Source organism: Coregonus clupeaformis, chromosome 15 (assembly GCF_020615455.1).
Source record: "Coregonus clupeaformis isolate EN_2021a chromosome 15, ASM2061545v1, whole genome shotgun sequence".
NCBI classification, from domain to species: Eukaryota; Metazoa; Chordata; class Actinopteri; order Salmoniformes; family Salmonidae; genus Coregonus; species Coregonus clupeaformis.
The window spans coordinates 58,654,859-58,667,127 of NC_059206.1; the positions used below are offsets into that span (position 1 = coordinate 58,654,859).

The 12,269-nt window shown below is 44.5% G+C and overlaps 1 protein-coding gene across 4 annotated transcripts in view; it reads right to left on the bottom strand.

The window, feature by feature from the left end:
* acsf3 (acyl-CoA synthetase family member 3) overlaps positions 1–12,010 on the bottom strand; it is a 29,759-nt gene extending 17,749 nt beyond the window's left edge. For 2 of the 4 annotated variants that reach the window (XM_041872692.2, XM_041872695.2), the window contains exons 1-4: positions 11,940–12,010; positions 10,419–11,217; positions 8,450–8,605; positions 3,030–3,184 (exon numbers count right to left, since the gene is read on the bottom strand). In XM_041872692.2, coding sequence (XP_041728626.2) covers positions 3,030–3,184; positions 8,450–8,605; positions 10,419–11,123 — 1,016 coding nt within the window. In that variant the 5' untranslated portion in view covers positions 11,124–11,217; positions 11,940–12,010. Of the gene's footprint in view, positions 1–3,029; positions 3,185–8,449; positions 8,606–10,418; positions 11,218–11,915 lie in introns of all 4 variants that reach the window. The other 2 variants (XM_041872693.2, XM_041872694.2) reach the window with 2 other exon arrangements.
* Between the last annotated feature and the right edge of the window lie 259 nt (positions 12,011–12,269).

A 12,269-nucleotide genomic window follows, 5' to 3' on the forward strand; every position in this document is an offset into this window, starting at 1 on the left:
TGATCCTTGTCCTAAATATAAACCATCAATTTAGTGAATACCATTGGTGACCACCCCTAAAAAGCAACTTCTCGTTTTGAAAACAGCCTATGTGGCATTGATATGAGTCAGAAACATTTATTCTATTGTCAACATTTACTACAAAGTGTAAATAGGATATTTTTGGTTATAAAGTCAGTCTCTTTCTTAACTGAGATTTGCGAGATGATAGAAAATAAATGGTATGTCATGGAATGAAGGGTACCGTAACAGTTTTCCTTGGGTTGGGTTGGGTTTATTTCAATCTTGCCCATATGCCCACAGCTGGCAGCACCCAAGTAATCATACATTCGGAGTGCAGCTGCACGTGACCCAATCGTAACGCCAATGGTCAATTTGGTTTGACATTCAATATCCCTATGGGGCTAGTTAGGGACCCATCAGTAAATTACACAATGTACATGGACAATATTTTAAGATGACTATAGCTCCAAATTTCAATGACTTAAAAACTTCAAACCAACTATAAATTGTAGAAATTCAAATACAAATATTGAAAGCTTCTATGTGGTAAATGGTATGTGTCTCCAGGGCCTTGCAGAAGTATTCATCCTCCCTTGGCGTTTTTCCTATTTTGTTGCATTACAACCTGTAATTTAAATGGATTTTTATTTGGATTTCATGTAATGGACATACACAAAATAGTCCAAATTGGTGAAGTGAAATGAAAAAAATAACTTGTTTCAAAAAATTCTAAAAAATAAATAACAGAAAAGTGGTTTGTGCATATGTAATCACCCCCTTTGCTATGAAGACCCTAAATAAGATCTGGTGCAACCAATTACCTTCAGAAGTCACATAATTAGTTAAATAAAGTCCACCTGTGTGCAATCTAAGTGTCACATGATCTGTCACATGATCTCAGTATATATACACCTGTTCTGAAAGGCCCCAGAGTCTGCAACACCACTAAGCAAGGGGCACCACCAAGCAAGCTGCACCATGAAGACCAAGGAGCTCTCCAATCAGGTCAGGGACAAAGTTGTGGAGACGTACAGATCAGGATTGGGTTATAAAAAAAATATTCAAAACTTTCAAATCCACGGAGCACCATTAAATCCAATATTAAAAAATGGAAAGAATATGGCACCACAACAAACCTGCCAAGAGAGGGCCGCCCACCAAAACTCACAGACCAGGCAAGGAAGGCATTAATCAGAGAGGCAACAAAGACACCAAAGATAACCCTGAAGGAGCTGCAAAGCTCCACAACGGAGATTGGAGTACATTTCCATAGGACCACTTTAAGCCATACACTCCACAGAGCTGGGCTTTACAGAAGAGTGGCCAGAAAAAAGACATTGCTTAAAGAAAAAAAATAAGCAAACACATTTGGTGTTCGCCAAAAGGCATGTGACAGACTCCCCAAACATATGGAAGAAGGTACTCTGGTCAGATGAAAGGAAAATGCTATGTCTGGCGCAAACCCAACACCTCTCATCACCCCGAGAACACCATGGAGGTGGCAGCATCATGCTGTGGGGATGTTTTTCATCGGCAGGGACTGGGAAACTGGTCAGAATTGAAGGAATTATGGAATGGCGCTAAATACAGGGAAATTCTTGAGGGAAACCTGTTTCAGTCTTCTAGAGATTTGAGACTGGGACGGAGGTTCACCTTCCAGCAGGACAATGACCCTAAGCATACTGCTAAAGCAACACTCAAGTGGTTTAAGGGGAACATTTAAATGTCTTGGAATGGCCTAGTCAAAGCCCAGACCTCAATCCAATTGAGAATCTGTGGTATGACTTAAAGATTCCTGTACACCAGCGGAACCCATCCAACTTGAAGGAGCTGGAGCAGTTTTGCCTTGAAGAATGGGCAAAAATCCCAGTGGCTAGATGTGCCAAGCTTATAGAGACATACCCCAAGAGACTTGCAGCTGTAATTGCTGCAAAAGGTGGCTCTACAAAGTATTGACTTTGGGGGGGGGGGTGAATAGTTATGCACGCCCAAGTTTTCTGTTTTTTTTGTCTTATTTCTTGTTTGTTTCACCCCAAAAAATATTTTGCATCTTCAAAGTGGTAGGCATGTTGTGTAAATCAAATGATTCCAGGTTGTAAGGCAACAAAATAGGAAAAATGCCAAGGGGTGTGAAGGCCTGTCTCCCACTTGGATCTTCTCTTGGTGCCAGACTGGGTTCAAATGCCTTCTGTTTAATGTGTCTGGATTTATTTATCTGGATATGTTATTCATCTGTATGTATGTATATTATTTTACTGCTGTAGGCATATCATTATTGTTAGATAACCTTATTTACTATTATGTATTGTATATTACCTTAAATTTTTTCACTTTTTATGCGATGCGCAATGTTAAGAGAGTTAATTAAAAAATAATGCCATTGTTGATTAGATGCTTTTTTCATTAATTAGGCCATTTTCTCTTGAACCATATGGTCTATCCACTAGAAACATAAAACAATTATACTTTATATGAACAGTTTTTTAAAGTTACTCAATTATAAATTACCAAAGTTACCATAAATTACATGTTAATTACCAAAGATTCTGGTCACTTTGGTACATTACCGGCAGCTTTGCAACATTAGGTTGGGGTAACATAAGTGCTAGGCTTTATATAGAGTTTATAACTTCATTCCATCTGTCGTGTCCCACTGCTTTCTTCATCTCTCTTGAGCATAAGCCCTGGTACATTTGGAGAAAGCGTCTGTCACATCTCACTACAAAGCCTGGTCTCTCTTTAAAACCCATCCCTTTGATCTCTGACACATATCCCTTCCCCTTCAAACAATCTCTTCACTCTCTGATGGAATGAGCAACCACTGTCCAGATTCATGAGAACCCATTCGCTCCGAAGATGTCTTGTCAGAGTTTTTAAGAATGCAATTTCATCACAATAGATAAGCAATGAGTTTGTTAATGATATTCGTCCAGTTATATGAATATTATGATACTGCTATTGGTGCAGATCTACTCCTTTTCTGTGGTATTGCTACTAGTATAAGTAGACCATAAGGTTCTTGTTACCTGATTCTCTCCTTGCAGACGGCCCTGACAAAGTCCTGGACGCGTGGCTGGGTGAAGTGTTGCTCATAGTGCTGGATCAGCTTGGAGTAGATGGTAGGAACAGCCATGAACACATTCACCATAGGTGCCTTGGAGCTGAGCAGGACCTCCCATACCTGAGGGGGAGAGAAAAGAGGGAGGGAGTCAAAAACAGTCTCTTACATTGTACGTAGATTGATTAGCCACCCCATATTAATGCCAACAAAATCATTACATCCAGATTACAATATGTAAAGAAGATGGATAGGGTGCCATAGTGTTGTGTGTACATTATTTACAATAAATGGGGAGCGAGGCGAGGGCCTGGCTGAAGATAAACTGTCAACAGGCTAGTTTATTACAAAAACGTTGACAGAATCGGTAAAGGTCAGTCTAACAGCATCTTAGAGAGGAATTCAACAGGAATGATATTGAGGTCAGTCATAACGCTGGGGCACGTTGCCTTTAAAAAAAACATTTTTTCCTGCATTTTTTTTGTTTTGGCAAATGTGTTCCAAGAGCATTTGTGAAGGAGCCCAGAGCCAGTCGCCCCCTCCTCCTCTTTCCCAGTCATACACAGAGACAGATGCCCATAAATAGAGACTAACTGACACATGGCTACACATTTATACATATGCGCCACGCATACACTCACGCAAGGACAAAGCTACTTACACAGTACACACACATACAAACACACACATACAAACACACACACACACACACAGATATTACGAGTCCCTCATACACACCCCTGGCACGCCTGGCTGCACCCCCAGCACACAGTAGGAGGACAGTGTGAATTAATTGAAGGTGAACGACAGATTCTCCTTGGCTCTGTCCCCCCTGGGAGGCACGCGCACGTCTCTCCCTCATAGAACCTCCTCCCTCATTCTTCCTCCTTCTCTCTCCTCTCTCACACACCCTCACTCTCTCCATTTCATAATTTCCTGCTTCACTGCCCCTACTCTTATCAGTCTTCCTCTGTCTGTCCCTCTCTCAATCACCCCCATACCGATTCTCTCCTCATCTGCCACCAATTTCTCAACTTCCCCTCCTCCCTGTCCTCTTAAATCACCCTCTTTTACTTCCTACTCCCTTTAGGTTTCTACCCCTTCTCAACATATCTGCTTCCTAATTTTATCATCAAGCTCTAAATATTGCAATATCAAAATAAATTAAGGTTTAAAAATGATGTGTCTATTAAATAAACAGGCAGAAGTGTGGACTATCCCACAGAGACATCTATTCACACAAACTCACAAAACTTTATCTGTTCAGCCACACACATCCACACACGGACAGACTAGATAGCGGGGTTCAGAGGGGAATATTATTTCCTGTGTCTGTTCTGGGCATTCTGGGCCGTGTCTATCAAGCTCAGTGGAGCGCTTCCCCCAGCAGCCACTCAGGAGGGGGGAAAAGCCAATTTATGTCCGTCAAAGAGCTGCCCTCCACCTGGGGGAGTTTATGTTGGAGACCCTCGGCTGCAGCCTGCATCCCAAACAGCCCTTAACCCAGCAGCACCCAGCTATTCTCCACTAGCCCTGTAGCCATTACTTTTTCTCCACCACACAATGCTGCAGTCAGTTCAGTTGTGTGAGGATGGATCATGACCTCCCATGCCATTAACCTCAGGTTCTCTGCTCTCCTGGACTCTGGTCCAGACTCCAGTCCTGGTATGTTCTGTTCTCTCTCCTACTGTACTCATGGCTGGAGCTGGAGCCCATAGACATTAAAACCAGTAGATGGTGATAGCGCTGACGTCATCCACGTATTCCTGTGGAAAACTCCTGATGGCGCATGAAGCCGGAATTATTTGAATTTGAAGCGCTCCATATTCCTGAATGAGGCTGAATGGCACCCAAAAACTAAACAAATTTTTGAGCCCAAAACTGCTGTCCAAAAAAAATGTGTTTGGCCGTTCTGGCGATCGTCATTTACATAGGCTTTCTAGGGCTGACCAGGGCTTTTGGCAACGCTAGGTTGCAACGCAGTAGCCGACCAGCAGAGTTGTGATTTCACGCTCCAGACCGGACACCGGAGGCCTGCTGGAGCCACACACCCACTCCTCTGCTTGATCGACTGAGCAGAGCACTCCTTCCTCTGGGGTCAGACACAGTCATGCACAGGGACCTCCAACCATCCACTCACAAAGACACACCAGGGTTTCCGTTAGGAAAATGTGGCACTGGACAACGTGACCGGGAAGATTTTAATTTACCCACCATTTGAGAAATGTACCAGACCCATACGCATTGGTTGCGTAACCCACTAGGGCATCCACCCACAGTGATTATGGTAATTCATGTTAACAGAACATGCAACTCATGTAATGAAGCAGCCAATAAAACATCATTTTCACACATTTGCCAAAATGCAATTAGCGGGAAAACACAAATCACAAGCTTGTAGGACTATGCCTATTTGGGAAGCCCGAATTTGGGCAGCACGCGTGGCAATAGGCCTAGTTGATTATTGAGTTGAAGCTGTCAGTGAAAAGCATCTAAAATATGTGTGAAGATAATGTGTCTTGAGTATAATACAAAAAAATCAGACAAGAAGAAGGGGAGGGGTGTGTGGCGAAGATATAGGCGAGTCTCTCTCCAGAATGGCTCAGCTGTCTCCCACCAATTCTGCATTCATTGTTTCATTGTGTGAATTGTTTGCCCTTTTGATTGTTTACAGTACCAGTCAAAAGTTTGGACACACCTACTCATTCAAGGGTTTTTCTTTATGTTTACTATTTTCTACATTATAGAATAATAGTGAAACATCAAAACTATGAAATAACACATATGGAATCATGTAGTAACCAAAAAAGTGTTAAACAAATCATATTTTTGAGATTCTTCAAATAGCCACCCTTTGCCTTGATGACAGCTTTGCACACTCTTGGCATTCTCTCAACCAGCTTCACCTGGAATGCTTTTCCAACAGTCTTGAAGGAGTTCCCACATCTGCTTAGCACTTGTTGGCTGCTTTTCCTTCACTCTGTGGTCCGACTCATCCCAAACCATCTCAATTGGGTTGAGGTCGGGGGATTGTGGAGGCCAGGTCATCTGATGCAGCACACCATCACCCTCCTTCTTGGTAAAACAGCCAGGGCATTAATATGGAGTTGGTCCCCCATTTGCTGCTATAACAGCCTCCACTCTTCTGGGAAGGCTTTCCACCAGATGTTGGAACATTGCTGCGGGAACTTGCTTCCATTCAGCCACATTAGTGAGGTCGGGAACTGATGTTGGGCGATTAGGACTGGCTCGCAGTCAGCATTCCAATTAATCCCAAAGGTGTTCGAGGTCAGGGCTCTGTGCAGGCCAGTCAAGTTCTTCCACACCGAGCTCGGCAAACCATTTCTGTATGGACTTTGCTTTGTGCATTGTCATGCTGAAACAGGAAAGGGCCTTCCCCAAACTGTTGCCACAAAGTTGGAAGCACAGAATGGTCTAGAACAGGGCTGCCCAACCCTTTTCCTGGAGATCTACCGTCCTGTGGGTTTTCAGTCCAACCCTAATTTAACACACCTGATTCTACTTATTAGCTGCTCAACAAGACCTTAACTAGCTGAATCAGATATGCTAAATTAGGGTTGGACTGAAAACCTACAGGTAGGTAGATCTCCAGGAAGAGGGTTGGGCATCCCTGGTCTAGAATGTCATTGTATGCTGTATCATTAAGATTTCCCTTCACTGGAACTAAGGGGCCTAGCCCGAATCATGAAAAACAGCCCCAGACCATTATTCCTCCTCCACCAAACGTTACATTTGGCACTCTGCATTGGGGCAGGTAGCGTTCTCCTGGCATCCGCCAGACTGCCATATGGTGAAGCGTGATTCATCACTCCAGAGAACGTGTTTTCAATGCTCCAGGGTCCAATGGCGGCGAGCTTTACACCATTGCGCATGGTGATCTTAGGCTTGTGTGCAGCTGCTCGGCCATGGAAACCCATTTCACGAGGTCCATTCAAACAGTTAGTGTGCTGATGTTGCTTCCAGAGGCAGTTTGGAAGTCGGTAGTGAGTGTTGCAACCGAGGACAGACGATTTTTACGCGCTTCAGCACTCAGCGGTCCCGTTCTGTGAGCTTGTGCGGCCTACCACTTCGTGGCTGAGCCATTGTTGCTCCTAGACGTTTCCACTTCACAATAACAGCACTTACAGTTGACCGGGGCAGCTCTAGCAGGGCAGAAATTTGACGAACTGACTTGTTGGAAAGGTGGAATCCTATGATGGTGCCACGTTGAAAGTCACTGAGCTCTTCAGTAAGGCCATTGTACTGCCAATGTTTATCTATGGAGATTGAATGGCTGTGTGCTCGATTTTATACACCTGTCAGCAACAGGTGAGGCTGAAATAGCCAATTCCACTAACTTGAAGGGGTGTCCACATACTTTTGTATATACAGTGTACTGCTCTCAGTACAATGTCCAACTGGTCTATTAGACAGTCACTCAGAAATAGCCTAGAGCCATATTAATATATTACAGTATATCGATTTGTTTCTCATTATGACTTCAAGAAAATGAAAGAAAATCTACAAGGCATCCTCAGGGGTGAGAGCAAAGCATCTGCTGTCTGTTTGCTACACAAGGTCAGGTTAGGTACAAAGAAAGTGAAATGCTCTGATACTACAGTAAACCTCCTCTTTATTGGTTGCCCTCTACAGCCCTTACCTGTCATTCATACCCTTGACTCCCATTAAGTTCTCCTAGACCTTAAAACCCCTATGACACCCCCCCCCCACTCCACTACACCACCACCACCTCTCCAAACAAGCACTATCATCCTTCAATGTCAGCTCATCGATTGATCTGGCTCTAAAGCCTGTGCTGTGAGTTGGCGTGGTCAGATACAAAGCCACACAGGGCAATCCATCACCCAGCCCCAAACGCTTAGTGTGACAGTCTGAGGGGGGGGGTATCCAACCTGGAGCTCTGCCTGCCTGGCTGCTTTCACCCGACCCCCAGCGGCCCGGCGGTATTAGGCAGAGGGGGCATCATGGACCTGTCCGTGTCAGCTCGGCTCCAGGCTCTGTTATTGACGCTCCCGGCCCGGTGCTGGCAGCACAGCAACACTGCCACAATTAGCACCGATGGCTGACAACTAGCCGATAAGGTTGAACAGAAGCCCCCTTCTACTCCCCACCCGCCTCCCGCCCCAGTGTGTCTCCACTGTTCAGGTTTGTGGAGTGGACCCCGCAAGAGGAGGACAGACAGCCTCCACTGAAGTCCCTTACAGAGCACTGTTAGTGTTACATAGGCACTACTTACTGCTAACACACACAAGGCAGACTGCAGTAGAATACCTGACAGAACACAGACAGGACATGAGGTGGGAGTCAACTGAAACAGCATGTTACAAGTAGTAGTAGCAGTAGTAGTGTAGTATAGTTGTAATGTACCTTCTGAGGCTGGAAGGTAGGCAGCATGACGGTGGTGGCACCCACCCAGAGAGGGCAGAGCAGCTTGTTGACGATGCCGTGGATGTGGTGCAGGGGCAAGGTGTGGAGGATGACATCATCTCTGGACCAGCCCCACTCTGACACCAGACCCTGAACCTGGGAGAGAGGGAGACAGAATCATGAGAGATCCACTGAGCTATTTGGTCATACAATGTTTTCCTTCCAGTTCTTTGGATATTTCCTTTCTATATAATATGGCGCAGCGGTCTAAGGCACTGCATCTCAGTGCTCGAGGCGTCACTACAGACCCGGTTCGATTCCAGGCTGTATCACAACCCGGCCGTGATTGGGAGTCCCATAGGGCGGCGCACAATTGGCCCAGCGTCATAAAGGGTTTGGACGGGGTAGGCCGTCATTGTAAATAAGAATTTGTTCTTAACTGACTTGCCTAGTTAAATAAAGGTTACATTTTTAAAAAATGATGGGTAGCTCACTAAAAAGCTTTCATGGTGGTCCTGCCTTAAGGTTTCTTTCTGCCACCCCTTATCAAACATACTTTATGTAACCACAGTGCAAGAAGAGAGTAAAACCCTGTCTTCAGTGAGCAGGGCCAAACAGCTGAAAGGAGCAGAGGGAATGGATAGTGTGCCCGAGCCTTCAACCTTCCAGGAACCTTCTCTTCCGTGTTCCCTCACTGAGCTCCTTCCCTGGGCTTGTCATTTCCAAATGAAGCTCCTTAATTGAGGGTGATCTAATTTTCCACAATTTTGGTTGAGATTTTATCCCCAAAAAATAATCCACAGCCTGAAGTGCCCCATGTAATGAAATAATTTGGGCGATTATTCAGAAAGCTCATGTGGAACAAAAGCAAAATGACACTGTGTTTGTCGTATGTGGAACCCCCCCAACCCTCTTACCTACTACCACTGGGCTACAGAAAACTGTCTCAACAGAACCCCTATTAATACCTCAAAAGAAAAATACTTCTGAAGTGCACAGTACCTACACCAGGAAATTTAAAAAACGAACATGACCTAAGTTTCCATCCAATTGGCGACAGGTTTTCATGCGAATATTATAAAATCCTTATAAAAACAATATGAGTTGTGTTTCCATCTAATTGACTTGTTGCGTATAAAAGGCTGTGCGTGATGACGTAACGTTAGTGCATATAAAAATATTTTATGCGGTTAAATTCCCATGTACCAAATAAAAAATACAAGCTAAATGGGTTTCCATCGCTTTTTCAACTATACTGATGCTTGTCTCACAATAAATGGTTCGTTATAGCCTACATGATGCGCACGTATAGCCTCCACGATGAGATTATTATGGAAAAAATAGCGAGATTTACTTTGATTTGTCAAACGGCAGCCAAGCATCGATGATCATGTCACCAGAATAAGATCCTCGATATTTATTGGAAAGCAGCATCAAGCTCATCACCTTGCACTTTCACCACCCTTTGAAGTTCATCATAACTTATTTCATCTGTAGCCTAATAAACTGCATGCTTTCCGGACGAGATGTAGTGGGACGACCACAAAACATGTCATCGCGTGACTCCAAGTTTACTTTGATATGATGGTTATTATATCAATATTTGCGCATAAAAGCGTTTCTACCTACATTTCTTGCATAATTCATTTTACCGACACCTTGTCTAGCGTATTTTGTTTTGTCGACATTTGGAAAGTTTACCGTAAAAATGATCTGTTTCCATCAGGCCTGTTATGACATTTTTATCAGATATGTATTTTACTCTAAAAAGGTTGGATGGAAACCTGGTTAGTATTAGTAATGAAAAAAAGCTGAAGTTTAGCTTTCATAATTCAGTCCAACCTTCAGACTGATCAAATATTCAACATGCCTCAGTACATCATTATGATAAAAAGCAGTGTACAGAATAACACTAGTATTCATCTTATGCTCACAATTCATGCACATAACAACTGAATAATCCATTTACCATGGCCTGGATGTTGCTGTGAGTGTGGAGAACCCCTTTGGGCCTGCCTGTGGTGCCGCTGGTGTAGATGATCATGGCAGGACGCTGGGCCCAGTCTGTGATGCCAGGCTCAGGCTGGGTCTCTGGGGCTTCCAGCAGGGAGCTGAGGCTGGAGGTGGGGGGCAGCTGCAGGTAGGGCAGCCCCAGTCTGTGGGCCAGGGGCTCCAGGGTGTCTGCGTACGGCTGCCCAGCCACAAGCAGGGAGCTCTGGGAGTCAGAGATGATGTACTCCAGCTCAGATAGAGGGTGCTTCCTGTAGAGAGGCACGGCCGTGCCGCCACACATCCAGGACGCCCACTGGGCCACCGTGTACGAGGCATCGTTGGCACACAGGAAGGTGATGCGCTTCCCATGCAGGTCCCCAGAGGGACAGTCCAGAGCTGCCTTGATACGCCCAGCCAGGCCCCTACTACTGCCATACAAGTCCCTGTAGCTGTGGCTTCCACTGTCATCCACTATGGCCAGCTTGTCCCTGTACGCTGGGGCTCTGGAAAACACAGGGCCACTGTCCCCTGCTGTAGCCTGCCTTGCTCTGGTGGAGGTGTAGGCTCTCCTCAGGACCCCACCCAGCAGCCATCTCCCTGGCCCTGCCTCACACTGTAAGCAGCCAGCAGCCAAGGCAGAGCGCCACAGAGGGACTGAGTGACATACTGCCCCTGACAACATGATGGGAGACTATGCTGCTCAAAGCTACCAGTGTTATCCTCATAAAAAGTCCATATTCATGATGTCAAGCCACACGACGGTCACAATGGAATACCTGTTCATTTTGAGAGAGATTCATAATTAACATAGGCTAAGTGAAATTGTTTTCATAAGAATAGGCGCTATACCTGCTATGGTGATATGACTGTACTTCGGACAGGCTTGCAGTTAGCCTTTATCCACAGTGACACCTCTATGAATACTGTGCAGGCTAGCCTGCTGGCAAATATCTTGCTATGCCACGCTTTTTATTTTGAAAGAACAAAACATTCAGGGACAGGCAGTGGCACAGAATATATTCAGTTTGTGGTGTGACCACAGTGATGGTTTTTGCTTCAAGTCAGAGACAGTGAAGTAGCTCTGGAATTTCAGCAAACAGTCTGTCTGTCACCTGACTTGATCTTTGGACTTGAGGTAATAGTGCAGTTTGCAAGTTAATTATCCTGTTGCTTTAACTTATGTACAACGTTCGCAAGTTGCCTAACATATTATATAACTTACTGAGCCAGCATGAGTGATACGATAAATTAGCTAGCTAACTGGCTGGCTAACGTAACACTACTCAATGAATATGCTCATAGCAGCTAGCTAACTTAGCTAGCTAGTTCATGCCGGTGGTTGAAGGTGAAGACTGTGATTTTAGCAAGAAAACCCGACTGTGTTTTACATTCTAACATGCGATGTTAGTATGTTTAAACGATACCCGTTTTCACAAAGAGGGCAATGTTTGCTAACCTGGTAATTCAAACCTACCGCTAATGTAAATATTAACCTTACCCAAACACCGGTTATTCTTGTGACGGTGCGTCAGAATAAAATTCCGAATGGAAACTACAGCTAGAGTTTAGGGTTCTGGTTGTGAAACACGGAACAAAGCAATCTGAGACTGAAAATCCAGGTGAGTGAGTTTTGTAAAATTTGCAGGATATATAAACAATAGTACAAACATGTGCTATTCATACTGCAGTGCTTGACTACTTTAAAACACAGATGTATCTGTGCTTTATTATGATGTTAGGCTACACTTTCCAGGAAAAGGTGTGGAGGAGGAGATGCTACTCCACTTTGTAACACAAAAGAGCCAATAACTTCTTGCTAGATTGTTGT